Source organism: Octodon degus, unplaced genomic scaffold (assembly GCF_000260255.1).
Source record: "Octodon degus isolate 3935 unplaced genomic scaffold, OctDeg1.0 scaffold00218, whole genome shotgun sequence".
Classification (NCBI taxonomy): Eukaryota; Metazoa; Chordata; class Mammalia; order Rodentia; family Octodontidae; genus Octodon; species Octodon degus.
The window spans coordinates 1,115,465-1,132,748 of NW_004524794.1; the positions used below are offsets into that span (position 1 = coordinate 1,115,465).

A 17,284-nucleotide genomic window follows, 5' to 3' on the forward strand; every position below is an offset into this window, starting at 1 on the left:
TGGTAATGAAGATCAGACAAAGGCTTCGGGCACAGTGGTGCACACCTGTAGACCCTGAGGAAAGAGGAGGCTGAGGAAAGAGGCTGGAAAGCTGAAGCCCAGCCACGGCAACTGAGTGACTTAGTGAGACCCTGTCTCAAAATAAGAAATAAAGCCGAGCTGGGGATGGAGCTCAGTGCCAGCGTCCTGGATTCAACCTCTAGTGCTCTAAAAAAGCAAAGCAAAGCAAAGCAAAGCAAAGCAAAGCAAAGCAAAGCAAAGCACAACAAAAACAGCAATCCCTTTAGAGCCTGCCAAGTGTGAGGGTGGTTTCCATCACCCGATCTCTGGGAGGCTGGTACCCCTCCTCGGAGCTGAAGTTGAAGTCCCATGTATGTAAGAGCATGGTGGGCAACCTGTGGTTTTCCAGGAAGGAAACCAAGGCCTGGAGAGGGGTAGTGACGGAGTGCAGGTCACACAGCAGGAAGTAGCCCCGACACTGCAGCATGGCTCCCACCTCCCTCTGTGTGCACCAGCTCTTGTGTGTCCAGCCCAGCCCCTCAGCACCCTGGTCTGGGTGTGTGACTGGGTTCTCCTCCATTTGGGTGGGTGTCTGCAGTAACAGGCTCTTTGTGCTCTGACAGAGATGGTGAAACTAGGCCATGAGCTGATGCTGTGTGCGCTTGATGACCAGGAGCTGGTTAAGGTAAGAAAGGGTTCTGTCTTTCCCCAAAGGGCTGTGCATGCTTTCCAGCCGGGGCCAGAGTCTGCGGTGCTGGTGTGCGTATGGCAGGCTTTCAGCCCTGGTGCTTCTGAAACTCCTGCCAGCGAGGCAAGTCATTTCTCTAGGTAGCCTTAGGGGCAGGGGCATCTAGGTGGCTTTCACGTTTACCAATACGGCCAGTCCTCCAGCCCAGCATGGAGGGCAGTGGTGGAGAAGGAGGCCCCGCGTTGGCTTTTGATGACCAAAGGAGCAGAAAGCGCTCTGCTTTCCTTCCCTGGATGACATTACCCTTGCCCAGCACTGTCATAGGTAGTTCATGGACCCATCGTTGTCGCACCCCCTTGGCAGTCTTAACCCCATGGCAGGGTGCTCACTAGAAGTCGCACAATGGCCAGGCCAGACCTCCAAAGCTGAGCTCTGCAGCAGCACCATGTGTCACCTTTTGAGGGGCCACTGAACTCTTTTCTGAAGTGGGTACACTCTATTCTGTCTTTGGGTCCACCCAGTGAGGGTTTTTGTTCTTTCAAAGGATCTTAAATTTAAAACAATTTTAGGTTCTCAGCAGATTTGAGGCCAAAGTGCAGAGACTTCCCACGTACTTCCTGCCTCCCACCGAGGCACCCCCTCAGGGCTGCATGTGTGTTGTGGCTGACAGGAGACACTGATACATCATTTAACCCTGGCCCCCTCTGGCCTAGCTGAAGTTGCTAGCTGGTTGTTTTCTTTGTGTTTCTCTGCTGATATTTTTTCTATTTTATCTTCTCTTCTGGGTTCATAGTTGTTTATTGGAACATTTTTAGGAGAGCTGCTCTGAAGTCTTTGCTGCGTTTGTGTGATTTTGTCCTTGGCATCTGCTGATGTCTCTTGCTGTGCAAGTTTTATGCTTTGTGGTTGTTTTTCTTCTGTTTTCTTTCTTTTTTTTTTTTTTTTGAGGCAGGGTCTCACTCTGCAGCTCAGGCTGGCCTTGAGCTCGCTTTGTAGCCCAGGCTAGTCTTGAACTTGTAACGACCCTCCTGCCTCAGCCTCCCAAGTGCTGGGATTGCAGGTACGTGCCACCTCATCCAGTTAATGTTTTGTGTTTTTCGTGGGCTAGGTAATTTGGGACTGCTTCCTGGTTACCATGGTCCTCTCAGACTCTGGGCCTTGCTGGCTCATGCGGAGCATGGTGGTGGTGGTGGTTTCTCGTGGCCACTGAACTTACTCTGAGGTTTTGGCGGTGAGCCCAGCTCTCCTGGCCAGCATGTTTCCTGTGCATGTGCTCAGCTGCTTTCAGGCCCTGTGTGTGCACCCCTCAGTGGTCAGCCTGGACCTGGACCTTGGTCTTTCTGTGCATTAGTAACTGACTGGGCCACTTCTGCCCGAACCTGGTAGGGCCGAGTAGTACCTGGGGCTGATCCCAGGCCATCACAGGCAGATCCTCTGGGCCACCTTCCTGAGCTGGTTCTGTCTATCAGCCCTACACTGCCCATATCGTAGCCCCATGCTGTGGCTTCCCAGGCCCCCCAGATGAAGAGGAGGTGCCCCTTCATTAAAGTTGGGCTCCTGTGGTTTTCTCTCCCGGGCTGCTTTTTTGTTTTAGTTTTCATGAGTGTATGCTGTTATCCTGCCTCCTCCGCGGTCTGGGCTCTGAGCAGAGAAGAGGCCAGGGCCTCTCCTCATTCTCTCTGCGCCTTCTCTTCTGTGTTCCTGAAACAGTACTGAGCTCAGGGGTGGACCTGGAGCTTTCTCTGCTTTGTAGCGCTGCCTGCCAGGCTTCTGTCTGGGTTGAGTTTGCTCAGGGCAAACTGGAGGCAGACATACGGCAAGCACCCTGCCAGGCTGGGCGAGTGCTAGGGGCTCTGGTGTGCCCGCCTGCCCACCTGCTGACGTTCGCTGTACTCAGCGCCCCCCGTCCAGCTCTGAGAGCTAGGGCTTCAGTGAGATGGGAGGATGTGTGTGTTTACTGTGGCCCACCTGCAACCGGACCCCTTCTTTACTCTAGTCTTTTTATATTTTTATTGTGCCAAAATGCTTGGAACATAAAACTTAGCATTTCAACTCTCCAAAAAAGTGCCCAGCAGGCTCTGAGAGGCTTTGTATTTATTTAACTGTGATGCATGCAGAAGGTAAAATCCACCCTTGCCATTGTAGCGTGGTCCAGTGCGTGAGCGTGCGCACGCCGTGCTGCCATGCCACCGCCCATCTCCAGGCCTTGTTCATCTCCCCCGGCTGAAACTGTAGTGTCAGTTCAGTGGCATTTAGTATCCTCCCAGTGCTGAGCCAGTGCTGATTATGACTAGTTCCAACACTCTTCCCCCAAAGGAGACCTTGTACCCATCTACCAGCTACTTCTGCCTCCTGTTTCCCATGGACCCTGGTGGCCTTCCTTCACGGGTTGTCCCTGTGTCATCTTAGTGGCGATCTGTCCTCTGTGACCTTGGTGACACTGCCATCTTCCCGCGAGGGAGGAAGGAAGGAGATAAAGATGTTGGAGCGTTAGGTTTGCTCCAGCTCTGTTGTCCTATACTTTAATGGGCATTATCAGTGTGGGACTCCTGTATTTTAATGTGAGCTACATGAATTCATTGTCTAGAACAGGGATACGTGGTTGTAATCAGGCCAGAGGAGGCAATGTACAAGTTGGGCCAGGAGCATCTTGTCCCAGCAGGGAGCAGGGCAGCCATCTGAGACCTAAGGTGACATCTGAAGGACTCCAGAGCCAGCTAGTAGGAGGAACCCTTGGTGGCCAGAGCGGGGGCTCACGTGGACACCACAGAAATGATGGCTGCTGTGGACTGCGGCCCTACATGTGTACTGAAATCTAGGAATTTATAAGGATATTTATTTAGTTTTTCGTAAGGGGATTGAACTCAGGACCTCGTACTTGCCAGGCAGGCACTTATGCCTCAGAGCCCTTATAAGGATATTTAAAAAGTCATCATTTCACACCACAAGGCAAAGCAGCAAAAGGAAAAATAGACCAATTGGACTTTATTAAATTTAGACACTAAGTTGGGCGTGGTAGCGCACACCTATAATCCCAGCACCTGGAAGGCTGAGGCAGGAGGTTCACAAGTAGCCTGGGCAACTTAGTGAGACCCTATCTCGAATTTTTTTTTAGAAAGGGGCTGGGAATGTAGGTCAGTTCACCAGGGTACAATGCCCAGTACTACAGAGAATAAAATAAAAAGAGAAGGAAAGCCGTGTGCATACAGAATTTATACATAAACATCAATAGATGCTTTATCATAATAACCAAAAAGTGGGAATAACCCCGATGACCCTCAACTAGTGAATGGGTGAACTAATTTTTATTATTTATTTTGCATTTTAGGGAAAGGTCTATGGGGTGTTCAGGGTCTCACTACTAGATCAGACTCATAGTAATCCGCCTGTTTACAGCCTCCCAAGAGCTGGGAGTACAGGCACATGCCACTGCGCCCAGTCTTATTGCCATCTCAGCATGCCCCAGGGGTGGGGCTGGCATGGCAGGTCCGGGGATTGAACCCCTGGCCCCTGCTCCTGCTTACAGGCGCTTTAATCTGCTGGGCTATTTGGCCAGCCCTAGTGAACTAATTTTTAACACTCAAGGATGAATAACAGGCGCATGCTGCTGTGTGGGCAAGCCCGAGGACGTTAAGCAAGGTGAAAGCAGTGGGCAGAAAGGGTCACAGAGTGTAGGCCTCCTCCTATAGGAAACATCCATGGGTGGCCCATCCACGGAGGCAGGAAGGAGCCGGCTGGTTGCCAGGCCTGGGGGAAGCGACAGTAGGGAGCGGCTGCTCAGGGCGTAGGGATGTCCTGTGACGTGACTGGGCTCTGGCACTGTGCACTTTGCAAGGAGCACCTGTGCAGCCGGACAGAGAGACCGTCTGGAGGACAGCAAGTGGAAAGGCCCTGTGGTGGCACTGCTTGGTGTCTTCTAGAGGCTGCCACTGGGGCTGTGGTCCAAGGAGGAGCAGTCAGGTCAGGGTGGAGAGTGGGTGACTGGGTCATGAGACCCTTTGTGGCATAGGGATGCGCAGGCTGGGGGTGACGGCCACTGAAGAGTTTCAAGTCCTGCAACACCAGCTTCCATTAACGTATGACCGAGGGGGCTGCAGCTGAGGCGTGGGGTTTGGCTGAGGCAGGGCTTGCTGCTGGGCACCCAGCTGTGTGGTACCCAGGCAGGCCTAGCTGCTTGCTCGAGTGCTGGTGCCGAGGGAGAGGTGGGCAGGTTGGGGGCAGGAGAGGGCCTGGAGCAGCCTGGCACAGGTGAGTGCCTCGGTAGGTACCATCATGCCCTGCTTTTCTGGCCCTTTGCTGGGAACAAAAAGGAGACAGAAGGAAGGGGTCTCCAGATGCCCTGCCTGCATGGGGAGCCCTTGGGGTATGGCGTGGTTGGGCCCTAGTGATGCAGAAGGGACCTGGATGTTGAGGCCTGTGGTATTGGAGAACTTGCAAGGGGGTGGCGGGGGTTGCTCGCTAGGGGAGTCGGCCTATGGCTGCAGCCGGGCACTGGGAGCCATCTCTCTGCTGCACAGACAGTGAGCAGAAGTGTCCCAGCCTGGCCCCCGGTCAGAGCTCTGTGAGGTCCCTGGGGAAGTCATTCTTGTGGTCCTGCTTGGGCAGTTCCCAACTTCAGCCTCCAGCTACCCTACAGGTGTGTCCAGGGGCAGATCAGCCAATGGTAGGCTGAGCTCGTGGAGCTGGACCTGGTCCTACAGGTGCAGCTGGGCCTTCAGGGAGTGGCAGAGGTTCAGCTGGGAGACTCAGCACCTCTGGATAAGGCGACATGCTATCCCCGAGTCTTGTCCTGCCCAGGGGCTGCCTGTTCCTTTGGTGCCCCCTTTTGGAGCAAGGGCTTCTCGCGGGGCCTTCTAGAGTTGCTGGTGGTGTCAGCTGAGTGACCTCCCTTCTGTTGTATGCTTCTGAGCAGTCTTGTCCAGGCAGGGCTGATGGAGAGGTGAAGTTGAGAGCTGGCAGAGCTGGTCCTCTAATGCCCCTCCTTACACCGGGCTTCCTGGGGTGGGCATGGCTCCTCAGGTTTTGTTGAATCCTAGGACCAGTGACTTTCTGAAAGGGCTGTCTGGCACTTCTGGCTGGACAGTGACTCATGGGAATCCTACACGCCTTCGGAGAAGTGGGTGGTAGGAGACCGGGTCAGCCCTCTGGAGCCACTGTTTGGAAAACCAGGGGCCTTCCTGACTAGGCTTCTTGTCCCCTGCTGCCTAGGAGGCCACCGCCGGGGCCTGTCATGCTAGCCGGGTGGTCCCTGCCACCCTGGCTGGGCAGGTGATCTGCTAGAGTCAGTCGCCATCAGTCCTTGTGAGCTGTGTTGTGCCTTAGCCGGCCCTGCCATGTACTATACACCCAGCGAAGAAACTGTAGATCCCAAGAGGTGGTCACTGGTGTCATTGTGCCTGCCCAAGGTGGGGGCCCTGCAGCGAGGGCTGGTGGCAGCGGTCCCTAAGCCAGTGGGAGGAAGCTTCTGGGTGGTGATGAGGAGCTGGGGGAGCCAGAGGACCTGCTTGGAGTCTTTCTACAAATGTGCATGGCCTTCCCTGCCCAGGGCTGTGCCAGTGCCCGGAAGCAGCTGCGGTTCATGGGCCAGATGCTTGATGCCATGCAGAGCCTGGCTGCTGGATGTTCCCGCTACTCCAGGTAAAGATCGCAGCGGCCCTCTGGGTACCCTGGACTGGCGGTTCTGTGTCCCATACGTGGAACTGGTGAGGGTATGGGGGTCGGGACACATCGCCAGCTGAGGTCTCACCGTCCCCCTCTGGTGGCAGCAGCCACATGCTGGTCCAGGAGCTAGAGGTACCAGCTGAGAGAGCACACCCTTATCATGTGACCAGGTGGCTGGTGTCCTGTAGCCCCAGGTCATTGGCCAAGGTTCTGGGCTCACAGCACTGGGAGCCTCAGAGAGGACAGACAGCCCAGGCACACTGGAGGAGGGCGAGGGCCTAGGTGCCCCGAGCGGCTCCAAAGCAGGCAAAGGCTGGGAGACATACTGAACAGTAGGGTTCTGGTGCCCCACCTTTCTGCCGGCTCTCCTTTCCCTCTGGGCGCTTCTACCTGGGACCCCACACCTGCAGGGCCAGTGTCCCTGCTGTGATGGTGGGCCTGGGCCTGCATTTGTAGTGTGAAGGAGCATGTCGAGGACACTGTCGAGAAGAATGAGATAATGCTGGCTGAACTCTTCTCTGGCACAAACGTGGACGCACTTCTGAACTCTGAGTTGGAGCTGTGGCCCCTGGACGTGCAACCTGCCCTTGAGGGTCAGAGTGCTGAGTGTGAAGGGTAAGTGTCCAAGAGGGCTGCAGCCCTGCCTGCTCCTGCTTGCTCTTGCCCGCTGCTTGCTGCTAGGGTTAGGGTTAGGGTTGGTGCATGTGGCAGAGAGCTGCTAATGCCCCTTCTTTTCGTGCAGGGCTGGCCCCTTGGCCCAGTTGGAACAAGAAAAGGTGGCAGAACTGGCCAGGCAGCTGCAGGAGGGTGCGGCCAGGCTGTGGGCACTCAGGACCGAGGTGAGACCATTGGCTTCTGGGGTTGTGGGCCTCAGGACCCTTGCCCCCTCTGAGTCCTGGGGTAGGGACGCCCACTGTCCTTGCCTAGTGGGCTGCGAGCCTGTGGGTCCATGTTTCCTGTAATAGGACCCACGAGGCTCTCCTGGGAGAGGGGTCAGCCTGAGCACCACACTTCGTGTGCTGTCACTGGCGGCACTCCCAGTAGCCCTTGGCAGGGCTCTTCTGGGGACAGAGACTTCAGCCTGTGTGTGCATCAGCAAGCAGAAGCCAGGGCTCAGCAGGGCTGACTGTCAGCCTCCTGTCTACAGAGGCTGCTGCTCGGCCTCCCACCTTCTTGCTGGATGTTTTAAAATGAAAAAGTTTTATTAGTGTACATTTGCAAGTCATAGTAGTTAGCTTCATTTAGGGAATTACTGTAGATTCTGTATCATGTCCTGATCGTTTCTGATGTGCTCCACCCTTTTTCACATCTCAAGCAAGCCTGCCCACTGTATAAGGTGTGGGCTGGCCAGGCAGGGAGACCCATCACGGTCCTTGTTGGCTTTGTAGAGCCTGGAGCAATACAAGATCGGGGAGGCTGTAGGTGGTGCCGACACCAGCATGCTGGAGCAGAAGCTGCGCCTGGTCATCTCTGACTTCCACCAGCTGGTCCTGGCCTTCATCCAAGTCTATGACGACGAGCTGGGGGCGTGCTGCCAGCGCCCGGCCCCCGACCTCCACCCATGTGGCCCCGTCATCCAAGCCGTGTACCACACTCTCACTTCCTGTAGCCAAGTAAGGGCTCTCCTGTCCTCTCCTCTCCCTTAGTGCCCTGCCGCCTGTGCCCAGAGCTCACGTCTGCCTGGGGACCCCAGGGACTTGAGACCTGGCATGACTTCAGGTTCTTGGAGCCAGTATGGCATGGCTAGGCTCTGAGCTTTAGGTCTGGGGTCGTCGGGAGCTTGCAGCAGAAAAACCTCATGGCTTGCAGGGAGGTAGGGAGGCAGCAGCAGGGAGGAGGACTGATGGAGATGCTGTCCCCAAGAGATCACTGTGGGGTGTCAGCTGAGCCCAGGCCCTAGAGAGCTGTGCGCTGCCTGTCTTGGGTCCTGCCTGTCCCAGCTGCACTCCTCGTCCTGGCTTCCAGCGCATGTCCTTACATTGGCCTTGCTTTGTTTGCGCGCCACGCTCAAGCGCACCACTCCCTGTCCTGCATGTGGCTGAGTGCTGTGGCAGACACGAAGCCCCATTCTGTGGGTCTGTGCCTGCGAGCCAGGCTCGGTGCGACAGGCTAAGCCAGTAAGTAAGTGTTTGCTTACTTTGTTGTTCTTCAAGTAGGATCCTGGGGCCAGCCAGGTCTGCTTAGGATCGCTGCATGGCATGGGTACATCCTGACATTGGCTCAAAGGCTCTTGAACGCTGGCTTTTGCATTTTAATCAGAAAGGCTCTGAGACAACCCAAGCTCAGGCCAGCCTGTCTGTGACACTCACCCAACAAGGGCAATTATGGCATGATCCTCTCTCCCAGCACAGAGGCCTTTTTACTTTGTACATTATTGTCTGTCCTGTCATTTGCTTGGCTTGGGCTGTGACAACACACAGTGCTGCCATGTCAGTGGGCACTGAGGGCTGCAGAGAGATGTACTAGTGCAGCATCTCCAGCGGCCTGGATGAGGAAGACTGGAGTTGTGTTGGCGATGCTTCTGCTGCGCATTCGGCCCCTCGCCTGTGGCTGTGAGGAGACAAATGCCATGTGCTCGGCATGAGGTCGCGTACGAAGCAGGAAGGGCCGCCTGCAGGTAAGTGCCACACATGCCCTCCCTCCCTGTCAGCTGTTGCAAGCAGTTGTGGAAGTCACGGACGCCTCTGGGGAGGCCGTGGATGCGGCGGCGCGGCAGGAGAACGAGCCGATCTGTTGGGACAGCAGCAGCTCCATGACGAGCCTAGGTGCGTGGTGGCAGCAGGTGTCCCGACGCCTCGAAGCGCGGTGCCCTCTTGACTGCCCTCTCTTCCTATGCCTCACTGGCCCTTGGGGAGCATTTGGGGACTGGTCCCTCGGGTATTCTTTCCCTCTCCTGAAAAAATGCTTTTAATGGGTTCTAAAAGTGAAACATCCCTGGTAGGAAGTTAGGGTGATGGAGAGATTTGCAGAAGTGAGCACAAAAGCGGCCCCACCCCAGCAGCCCAGAGGCGGTGGCGTTGGTGCAGTGGGCTCTTCCTGCTGGTGCTCCTCTCGCCGTCCTTTATTTCCAAGTGGCATCATAGCACACTGCCCCGGTGTGCTTCCCCGTAGGCTCACCGACAGCATTCCCAGGGCCCCAGTGACACGTTTCACTGTCGGGCACTTTGCTCTCTAGGCATGTGCTGCAGCTTGCTTTAGAGTTCCATTGCTGAATCTATAGCTCATCCTGTGTTTTACTGTTAGATACTGGTATGGTTTAGGTCTAGAATGTTCCCCAAAAGGCTCCTGGTCCAGAGGGAGGGCTTTGCAAAGGTCGCTGGTGGGGTGGGGGGCTGTACCCCGTCTGAGGACTGATCTTGGGTGGGTTCAGGGCTGAGTGTGCTCCTGGGGTCTGTCATCTGGCTGGAATGGGCGGTCCACTGGGAGTGTGCGCTCTGTGTGTTTCCCCCCACGGCCCCCACCTCCTCGTTTCCCGGCCCCCTCGGGAGCAGCTGTCTTCCTGTGGGCCCTCCAGCCAACGTGGACTGGAAATGTGAACCAAATCCTCCTTTAAGTTGTGGGTGCTGGCTGTTTTGTCCCAGTGACAGGAAAGTGACCAAGACATGCGTAATACCCTTCAGGGTTTATAATAGTGAAAATGTAGAAATGACTTAACTCCTGCCTGAGCAGTACTCAGTACACTACTGAGTAAGTAGTGGCTTAGCATGGTGGAGTAGCAGTCACTGTTGAAAGAGTGGGCTAGGATCACATACTTGCAAACATTAGAGGGAAAATGTGGGTTAAGAAATGAAAGGTACAGTATGACCTCACCTTTCTGAGGAAGAAAAATGGGGCTGAAGCCTTGGAAGGAGAGAAGCCAGCCTGAGAAGTTGGGTGCTCTCTGTGTTGGGGTCCGAGGTGGCTGGGTGTATTCTTTAGCCTTCTCTCTGGTCTTCAGAGAAAGTTCTGAGAGTTCAGCAGGGCGCACGTTTGCTTTGGCTGTTTTTGCCCTTGACAGAAGGACACAGTGGACATGCTTGGGCATAGCGTGTTTTCCTCATTTCGGACTCCAGCCTCGACACGTAGCCCCTCGTGTTAGTGAGGCCAGGTGATTCGGCCGCATGATCGCCTCTTATTTAGCGGCTCTGGACTTGATCTTTTCCACATTCCTGCTGTTGCACTGAGGCATAATTATTTTTGAACTGGCTTTTAACCAAACTTTCTCCTGTCCTCTTTAATTGTGGAGATGTACATTTTCAAAGTTCGTTCTTTTTGAAGAAAAATAGTGTTTGGAGAGAGCACTGACTGCTCAGGCTCTGGGGCCAGCGGCTTTGGATGGCTCCCCGAGCTGGGTGAAACCCTTTCCTTCCAAACAGAGGCCTTCGCAGTGGCTGTGTGGGTGCCCACAGCCCAGACGGGGGAGGAGCGCAGCCCCCGGGCGCCCCTCCTGCTCGCGCACTTCCTGCTACGTCTCTGCCGTCCCAGCTTGATGACCCTTATTTCTTTTTGAGCTTTCTGTGCTCTGTTTATAACTGGGGCATTCTGTCAGCCAGCTTTTCCGGCCAAGGATGAGGCAGTCAGTATTTTCAGCCTGAGGGCCGTGAGGTGTCCATGGCAGTACGCAGCGCCCCTGTGGTCATGGGAGAGGAGCCTCAGGAATGTGAGCAAGTGTGCGCAGCTGTGTTTTGGAACATTTCTCTTACAAACCAGGCGATGGGTATCTGTCATGTGTCATGCTCCACCACCGCCCTTTACCATGCTGTCTTTCTGTGCTGCTCTACCCGGATGTGCGGGTGGTCAGCAAGGACATTGCCGCGAGCATGCTGGCCACCACCCCACGCGCACGAGCCAGTCTCCAGTGTGGGCTAGGAGGCAGCCCATCGCAACGCGTCCTCCGTGCCCCGTGTCCGGGTCTGCCTTTCTCGTGTGTGCCTATTTGGTAGGTCTAAAAAGGCATTTCACTCCATCTTTGCATCTGTCTCGTTTCTAACAGGTACGGGTTTGGGCACAGTCCCTGCCCATAGCAGTGTTCTCTTTCACAGAGTGCCTGTTTGAGTGTCTTGTTTTTTTGGATTGGTTCATCTTACCTCACAGATGCCCAACCCTGTTTATATTCTACATATGAGTCCTCACATGTTTTGTTTTTCCATCTCTAAAGACCTTTTATGTGGTGTTTTTATACATAGTAGATCTTAATTTAAGTGTAGACTTTCCTACTCCAGTATACGGCGTCCCAAACTCCTTAGAGCATCACGGCCTGCAGTTGGGTCAGTAATCTTTCCAGAGTTGATTTTTTTTTTTTTATGTATTTGGTACAGGGTCTGCAGGGTCTACAGGGTCTCACTATGTAGATTTGATTCATAGTGATTCTCCTGTTTTCAGCCTCCCAAGCGCTGGGATTTCAGGTGTGTGCCACCACACCCAGTCTCAATCGTCATGTCAGTGTGCCCTGGGGGGGCCTGCATGACAAGCTGGGGATCAAACCCCAGCTGCTGCACTCTGCCTAAGCAGGCGCTTTAGTCCACTGAGCTATCTGGCCGGCCTCCAGAGTTGATTTTTGGGTGTGGTGTGGTGTGAGGTGGGGTGGGGATGGGGGGTGGTCCAACTTCAGTTTTTCCTACATGGATACCCAGTGTCCCAGCATCATTTGATGGAAATTTACTCTTTTCCCCATCAGTTTAAAATCCTACCACCACCTCTGTAAGTATGCATATGGGTTCTCAGGGCTCTTTTTTTTTTTGGTGGGACCAGGGATTGAACTCAGGCCCTTGTGCTTGCCAGAGAAGCACTTATTTCACTGAGCCATCTCCCCAGCCCCCTCTTTTCTTTTTTTGAGTCAGATTCTCACTATGCAGTTCTGGCTGGCCTTGTGTTCACTTTTTCATCCCGGCTAGGCTCGAACTCACAACGATCCTCCTGCCTCGGCCTCCTGGGTGCTGGGATGACAGGCGTGCGCCACCACGCCTGGCTTGGTCTCATGGTGCTCTATGCTATTTCTCTATGCTACTTTGGCAGCTAGAACTTAAGTGGCAGAATAAGCTTGAAGAAGGAAGGTAAAGGGAGTTTCATTACCTTGTTCTTCTCTTCTTATCTCCGTCTCTTCTTTCTCTTGTTAGAAATTGAGCCCAGGGCTCACTAGGCCCTGGCTCTACCGCAGAGCCACACCCCAGCCCTGTTTTTAGTAATAGTTTTACTGAGCTATAATTCACATACCATAAATTCACCCTTTTAAAAGTGTGCAGTCCAGTTTGTTCGGCTACTGGCAGAGTTGTACAACCTTCACTAAGTCCACAATATTTTCATCACCTTAAAAGGAAATCCTGCTCCATTAGCAGTCGTTCCCCATCCCTCCGGCCCCAACCCCTTCTGGACATCCTATAAATAGACATGTAAAGTATGCGGCCTTTTGTGGCTGGACCCTTTACTGAGCATGCTACTTTCAGGGCTTATTCACATCGTGCATGCCACTTCATGGCTGAGCAATTTCCCACTGTGTGGAGCTTTGTCCATTGTGCGTCATCCCTTGGTGGGCAGGTGAGCTGTTTGTGTTGGCCATGACTAATGCTGCTCTGAGCATAGCGTATAGGTCTGCATGGAAATGTTCTCACTCCTCGGGTCCATACCTAGGACAATCGCTGGCATGCAGGATGACTTCATACTTTACTTCCCAGGGGACTGTAAACCTGTTATCCATTCTGCCAGTGTTTACCTTTGATAGGGTTTTAAAATTATTTTGCATTTAATGTAGTTACTGATGAGATAGAATTTTTTTTAAAATTTTATTTATGTGTGTGTGTGTGTGTGTGTGTGTGGCCAGCTCAGCCCACCAGGGGGCGGACTGGCTGGCATGTGGTGCTGGGGGATTGAACCGTGGTCCCTGTGCTTTGCTAAGCTTGTTCTAAGTAGGTGCTTTAGCCACTGAGCCATCTCACCGGCCCCTGATGAAACAGAATTTACATTTGCCATTTTGCTTTTTGTTTTCTGTACTTCTTAAATCTTATTTAATCCTCTTTCTCTATTACTGTTTTAGCATTACATATTTTCTAGCATACCTTATTTATTTATTTATTTATTTATTTATTTATTTATTTTTTTGTACTGGGAGTCGAACTCATGACCTTGCGCTTGCCAGGCAGGTGCTTATGCCACTGAGCTCTCTCCCTGGCCTTAGCATTCTGTTTAACCACTTAGCAGTCAACAGTTTATTTAGATCAAAGGCCATTACCAAGGGGGAGAGCGGGCGGGTTTTAGACAGGAAATGAGGTCAGGGTGAGAGAGTAGGTTTTTCCAGAGGCCCCAGATCATGTAGCACTATGCAGACCCTTGGGAAGCACCTGTATTGGGTTTCAAATTCTGTTCCTGGCTGCACTTTGACAAGGCCCCTTCCTCAGGCCTTTGGGGTTAGCGGAGACCATGGTGAGGAGGTCCACACACACTGTGCGGGCAGGCAGACCCCATGTGGGCAGCAGCGAGTGGGACTCCACTGAGGGCTTCACTGCTGTTGCCTGGCAGAGGAGATTTTTGTTTTAAAATATTTATTGAGCAGAATGAGAGAAAAGGAGTTAAAAGATGAAACAGATGCTGAATGAACAGTTTTCTTGTGAGTTCTGGTCGACTTCGGAACTTAATGCGTGTGCCTGAGCTTTGGTTCTCCCGTTGAACCCCATGGAGTGGTCTTCCGTTCTGTCTGCTGCCCAGCACAATGGTGGCCCTGCTGCTGAGCCCCGGCTGGTCACACTGGTGCCGGAGCTCTTCCTTTGCTTTCTGAAGCTCATCTGCTTTCTTAAGTTCATTTTTCTTGTAAAGCAATTATCTTTTCATATTCTTTTAGTTCTTCTGTGAAGACCTGCTGCTGAGTCAATGTCTCCCAGCTATTTGGCTCCAAGAATTTCTTATTTGTGTAGCTTCAAAAATTCTCCCAGAATCACTAGTCAGTCTTGATTTGTAAAAGCCTCATTTAGATTAACATATCTAAACGTGTGGATTCAAACTTGTCTGGATTCATGTGGTTTAGGTGACCAAATTATGTAGAGGAGCTTGGTGGTCCATGCCTAATCTCTTTTATTTGTACATTAAACTTTATTGGTACATTTTGGACGTGTATAACAATCACATTCATCATGGAGAATTTGTCTTGTATCTTGAAGGGAATCCAACTGAGCTTTAGCAAGCATTCTTAGCCTTCCAACTTCTTGCCTTTTCAGTCCATCAGGTTTCTATACTCTTCTCTGAAATGTTTCCAGCACGTCAGTAACTTGCTTGAGATACTCATCATAATACAGTCCAGTATCTGGCGGTTCTAGCTTTGTACTTTTCTCTTGTCTGTGTCTCTAAGCGCAGTTTGAGGAGCAGAAGTAGCCGTGTGGCCCAGAGGAAGGCGTACCGTGCTAGAGTGGGCCTCCATCTCATTCCCCAGCGTCAGGACGACTGAGCTTGGGCTCTGCTTTATCACTTACTTCTCCACACTGATAAAGAATTTTTATCTTGTTTTTTACAGATGAGGCAACCGAGGGCCAGGGAGGTAGGATGACTTGCACAAGAGCCAGTCAGTAGTTACTCTTGGCTCCCAGGCTGGCGCTTCTTTCATGAAATACAGACCCTTAGGTTCTGGGGAGCGCAGAGGAGGGGAGCACAGCAGAGGCTGTACCCTTAGAAGCTGGGGGGCCAAGGAGAGGGCGGAGACTGGGATGAGAAACAGAGGCTCACCCTGCTAGACGTCCGATATGCCCAGTTGTGTTCCTTGAAGTTAGGAGTGAATTCTATGGGCTGACAGCAGTTAAGTGAGAGTGGGCAAATTCACTGGGAAGGGAACGGGCAATGGACTAGTCCTGAGAGACAGGAGGGGTCCCAAATGGGCTGCCTCCACTTTGGTTTTATGGGTCGTCCGGCCTGATCTTGAACTCACCATGTAGTCCAGGCCGGCTTTGAACTCGCAGCAGTCTGCTTGCCTTGGCCTCCTGAGCACTGGAATGTGAGGCATGCGCCATCACCCCTGGCCAGAGGAGGGCTTCAACTGGAATTCCTGTGAAGGGCTTAAAAGTTTTTCCTTAGTCTTTAGTACACAGTGACTGCGTTCTTTGTGGGGAGTTGTACCTGCACATGCTGCATCTTCATTCTTTCTGTGTCCCTTCCCCTCCCTCTGTCCATCGGTCATCTTTACTTTTGCAAGAGATCTTATCTCCCAGTTGTCCATTGTGTACCCTTCATTTTGCTCTTCGGATGGTCTGTACTTTGGCTTCCTCCTTAAGAGAAGTCATGTGATATTTAAGCTTTGGTGTCTGATTTCTCTCACGCACCATTACAGTCTCAGGGTGTACACGTTTTCGTGCATAGGACACAGGCGTGGCCTTCCTAGTTGGCAGAGTGTCGTGAGCAGTCCACATTTCTCTAGCTGTTTATCTGTCCATGGACATGTGGCTGCTTCCCTGTCTGAGCAGAGAAAGGGTTTTACCCCCTTGCCTTGCCAGTGGGTGCCCTCCGTGAGGTGGACGGGAGTGGAAGGTGGGAGTCGGGAGCATGGGGGAGCTTCCGTGCCAGGGAGCAGTGGGGGCCGGTGTGCTTAGGGTGGGGTCTGGCAGCTAGGTGTTCGGGGGAGAACTGTGGCTTGCTGTTGTGTGAAGAACATGATGCGCACAGGTACCTCTTGGCCTCAGAGGGCCCCTTCAGCAACGGCTCTTGCCACCCGGGGCGGGTGGCTGCTCTCGTAAGAATGCAGAGAGGAGATGAGAGTGGAAGCAGAGCGCCAGGCAGCACTCACTCTCCCGGGCCTGAGGGAAGGGAGGTGCTGCACCCACACAGCTGACTTGTGCCAGGCCCTGCTTTCTGGTCCAGAGCATGTTGGAGCCCTAAAGACGTCAATGCAGACCCAGCCTGCTACCACCAGGAGTGGGGCTGAAGCTTGGAGAGAGGAAGCCGTGCTCAGGCTCAGGGGCAGCCCTGGTGGAAGCGCCTCGGGGGCTCTGGGGCTGGGTGGGGTCTCGGAGCCTTGGCCCCACGGAACAGGGGCACCTTGGGATTTGATAAAGGGGGAGCGCTGTCTGCTCCCTGGACACCCCTGGCAGCGCCCATGGTGGGAGAGCTGGTTCCTAACGGCACCCACTCGGGCCTTGCTGTGGGGCACACCCCGTGAGTGCCAAGCTCCGTAGCCATGCTCAGTGTAGGCAGGGGCTGACGACTTAGGGCCCTGAGTGCAGCTCTGGTCCGTGGCCATGTCTTCACCTGGGGCTGGAGGGGGGGAGGGGACAGGTAGGATGAGTAAGGACAAGGTGGGAGGGGCAAGTGTGACAAGTTAGGGAACTTGTGCGGAGGGCTGTGTCATGGTGATGTTACCGTGTGATTTGGATAGAACCCATTGTCCAGATCAGGATAGCCACTGGCTCCTGGAGTGGTGGGGGGTGTGGCGCGGCCCAGCCTGCACTTCGATGCTGTGCTGTGGTCCATGGGACCACCTGGGACACAAGGCAGCTCCCCGAGGGGCGCAGTGGACATTGGGTGTCAGGTTCTGAGCTCCTCAAGGGCCAGGTCAGATGCTTTGTGCCATCATCCCTGAGGGGACCCAGCATAATGCTCCATCTCGCCTGGCCCAGAAGTTCTTATCTTACTTGGCTTTTATGTTTTTCTTTCCTTTGCAGCCACCAAAATAGAAGAACTAACACAGAAATACCAGGTCTTCAACGACAGCCTGCAGGAGGGCATGGGATAGTGTGGGGCTGCAGCCTTCAGCTCCTGGGGGCGGGGTGGGTGGGTGGGAGGGACAGGAAACCTCAACGTCCACCAATAAGTACCCCCTTGCCTACTCTTTGCTTCTGTCATTCTGTGTCACCCTCTTCCCATCCAGCCTGAGCTGCATGGTCTCCTTTTTGTCCCAAGTGGTCCAGGTTCCCTCTGCCTGTCTCCCACTCCTTCCCACAGCCATTCAGTGGTTTAGCATGTCCTGCTTACCCTACCTAGCCATAC

At 53.6% G+C, this 17,284-nt stretch overlaps 1 protein-coding gene across 2 annotated transcripts in view; it reads left to right on the forward strand.

Moving 5' to 3' along the window:
- Positions 1-17,050, forward strand: part of Haus7 (HAUS augmin like complex subunit 7) — a 37,266-nt gene extending 20,216 nt beyond the window's left edge. Inside the window, exons 6-12 of one of the 2 annotated variants that reach the window (XM_004645150.2) lie at positions 624-685; positions 6,234-6,325; positions 6,806-6,964; positions 7,092-7,188; positions 7,738-7,962; positions 9,000-9,114; positions 16,960-17,050. In XM_004645150.2, the coding sequence (XP_004645207.2) occupies positions 624-685; positions 6,234-6,325; positions 6,806-6,964; positions 7,092-7,188; positions 7,738-7,962; positions 9,000-9,114; positions 16,960-17,030 (821 nt within the window). In that variant the 3' untranslated portion in view covers positions 17,031-17,050. The remainder of the gene's footprint in view (positions 1-623; positions 686-6,233; positions 6,326-6,805; positions 6,965-7,091; positions 7,189-7,737; positions 7,963-8,999; positions 9,115-16,959) is intronic. The other variant, XM_023705324.1, reaches the window with a different exon arrangement.
- The last annotated feature ends 234 nt before the right edge of the window (positions 17,051-17,284 follow it).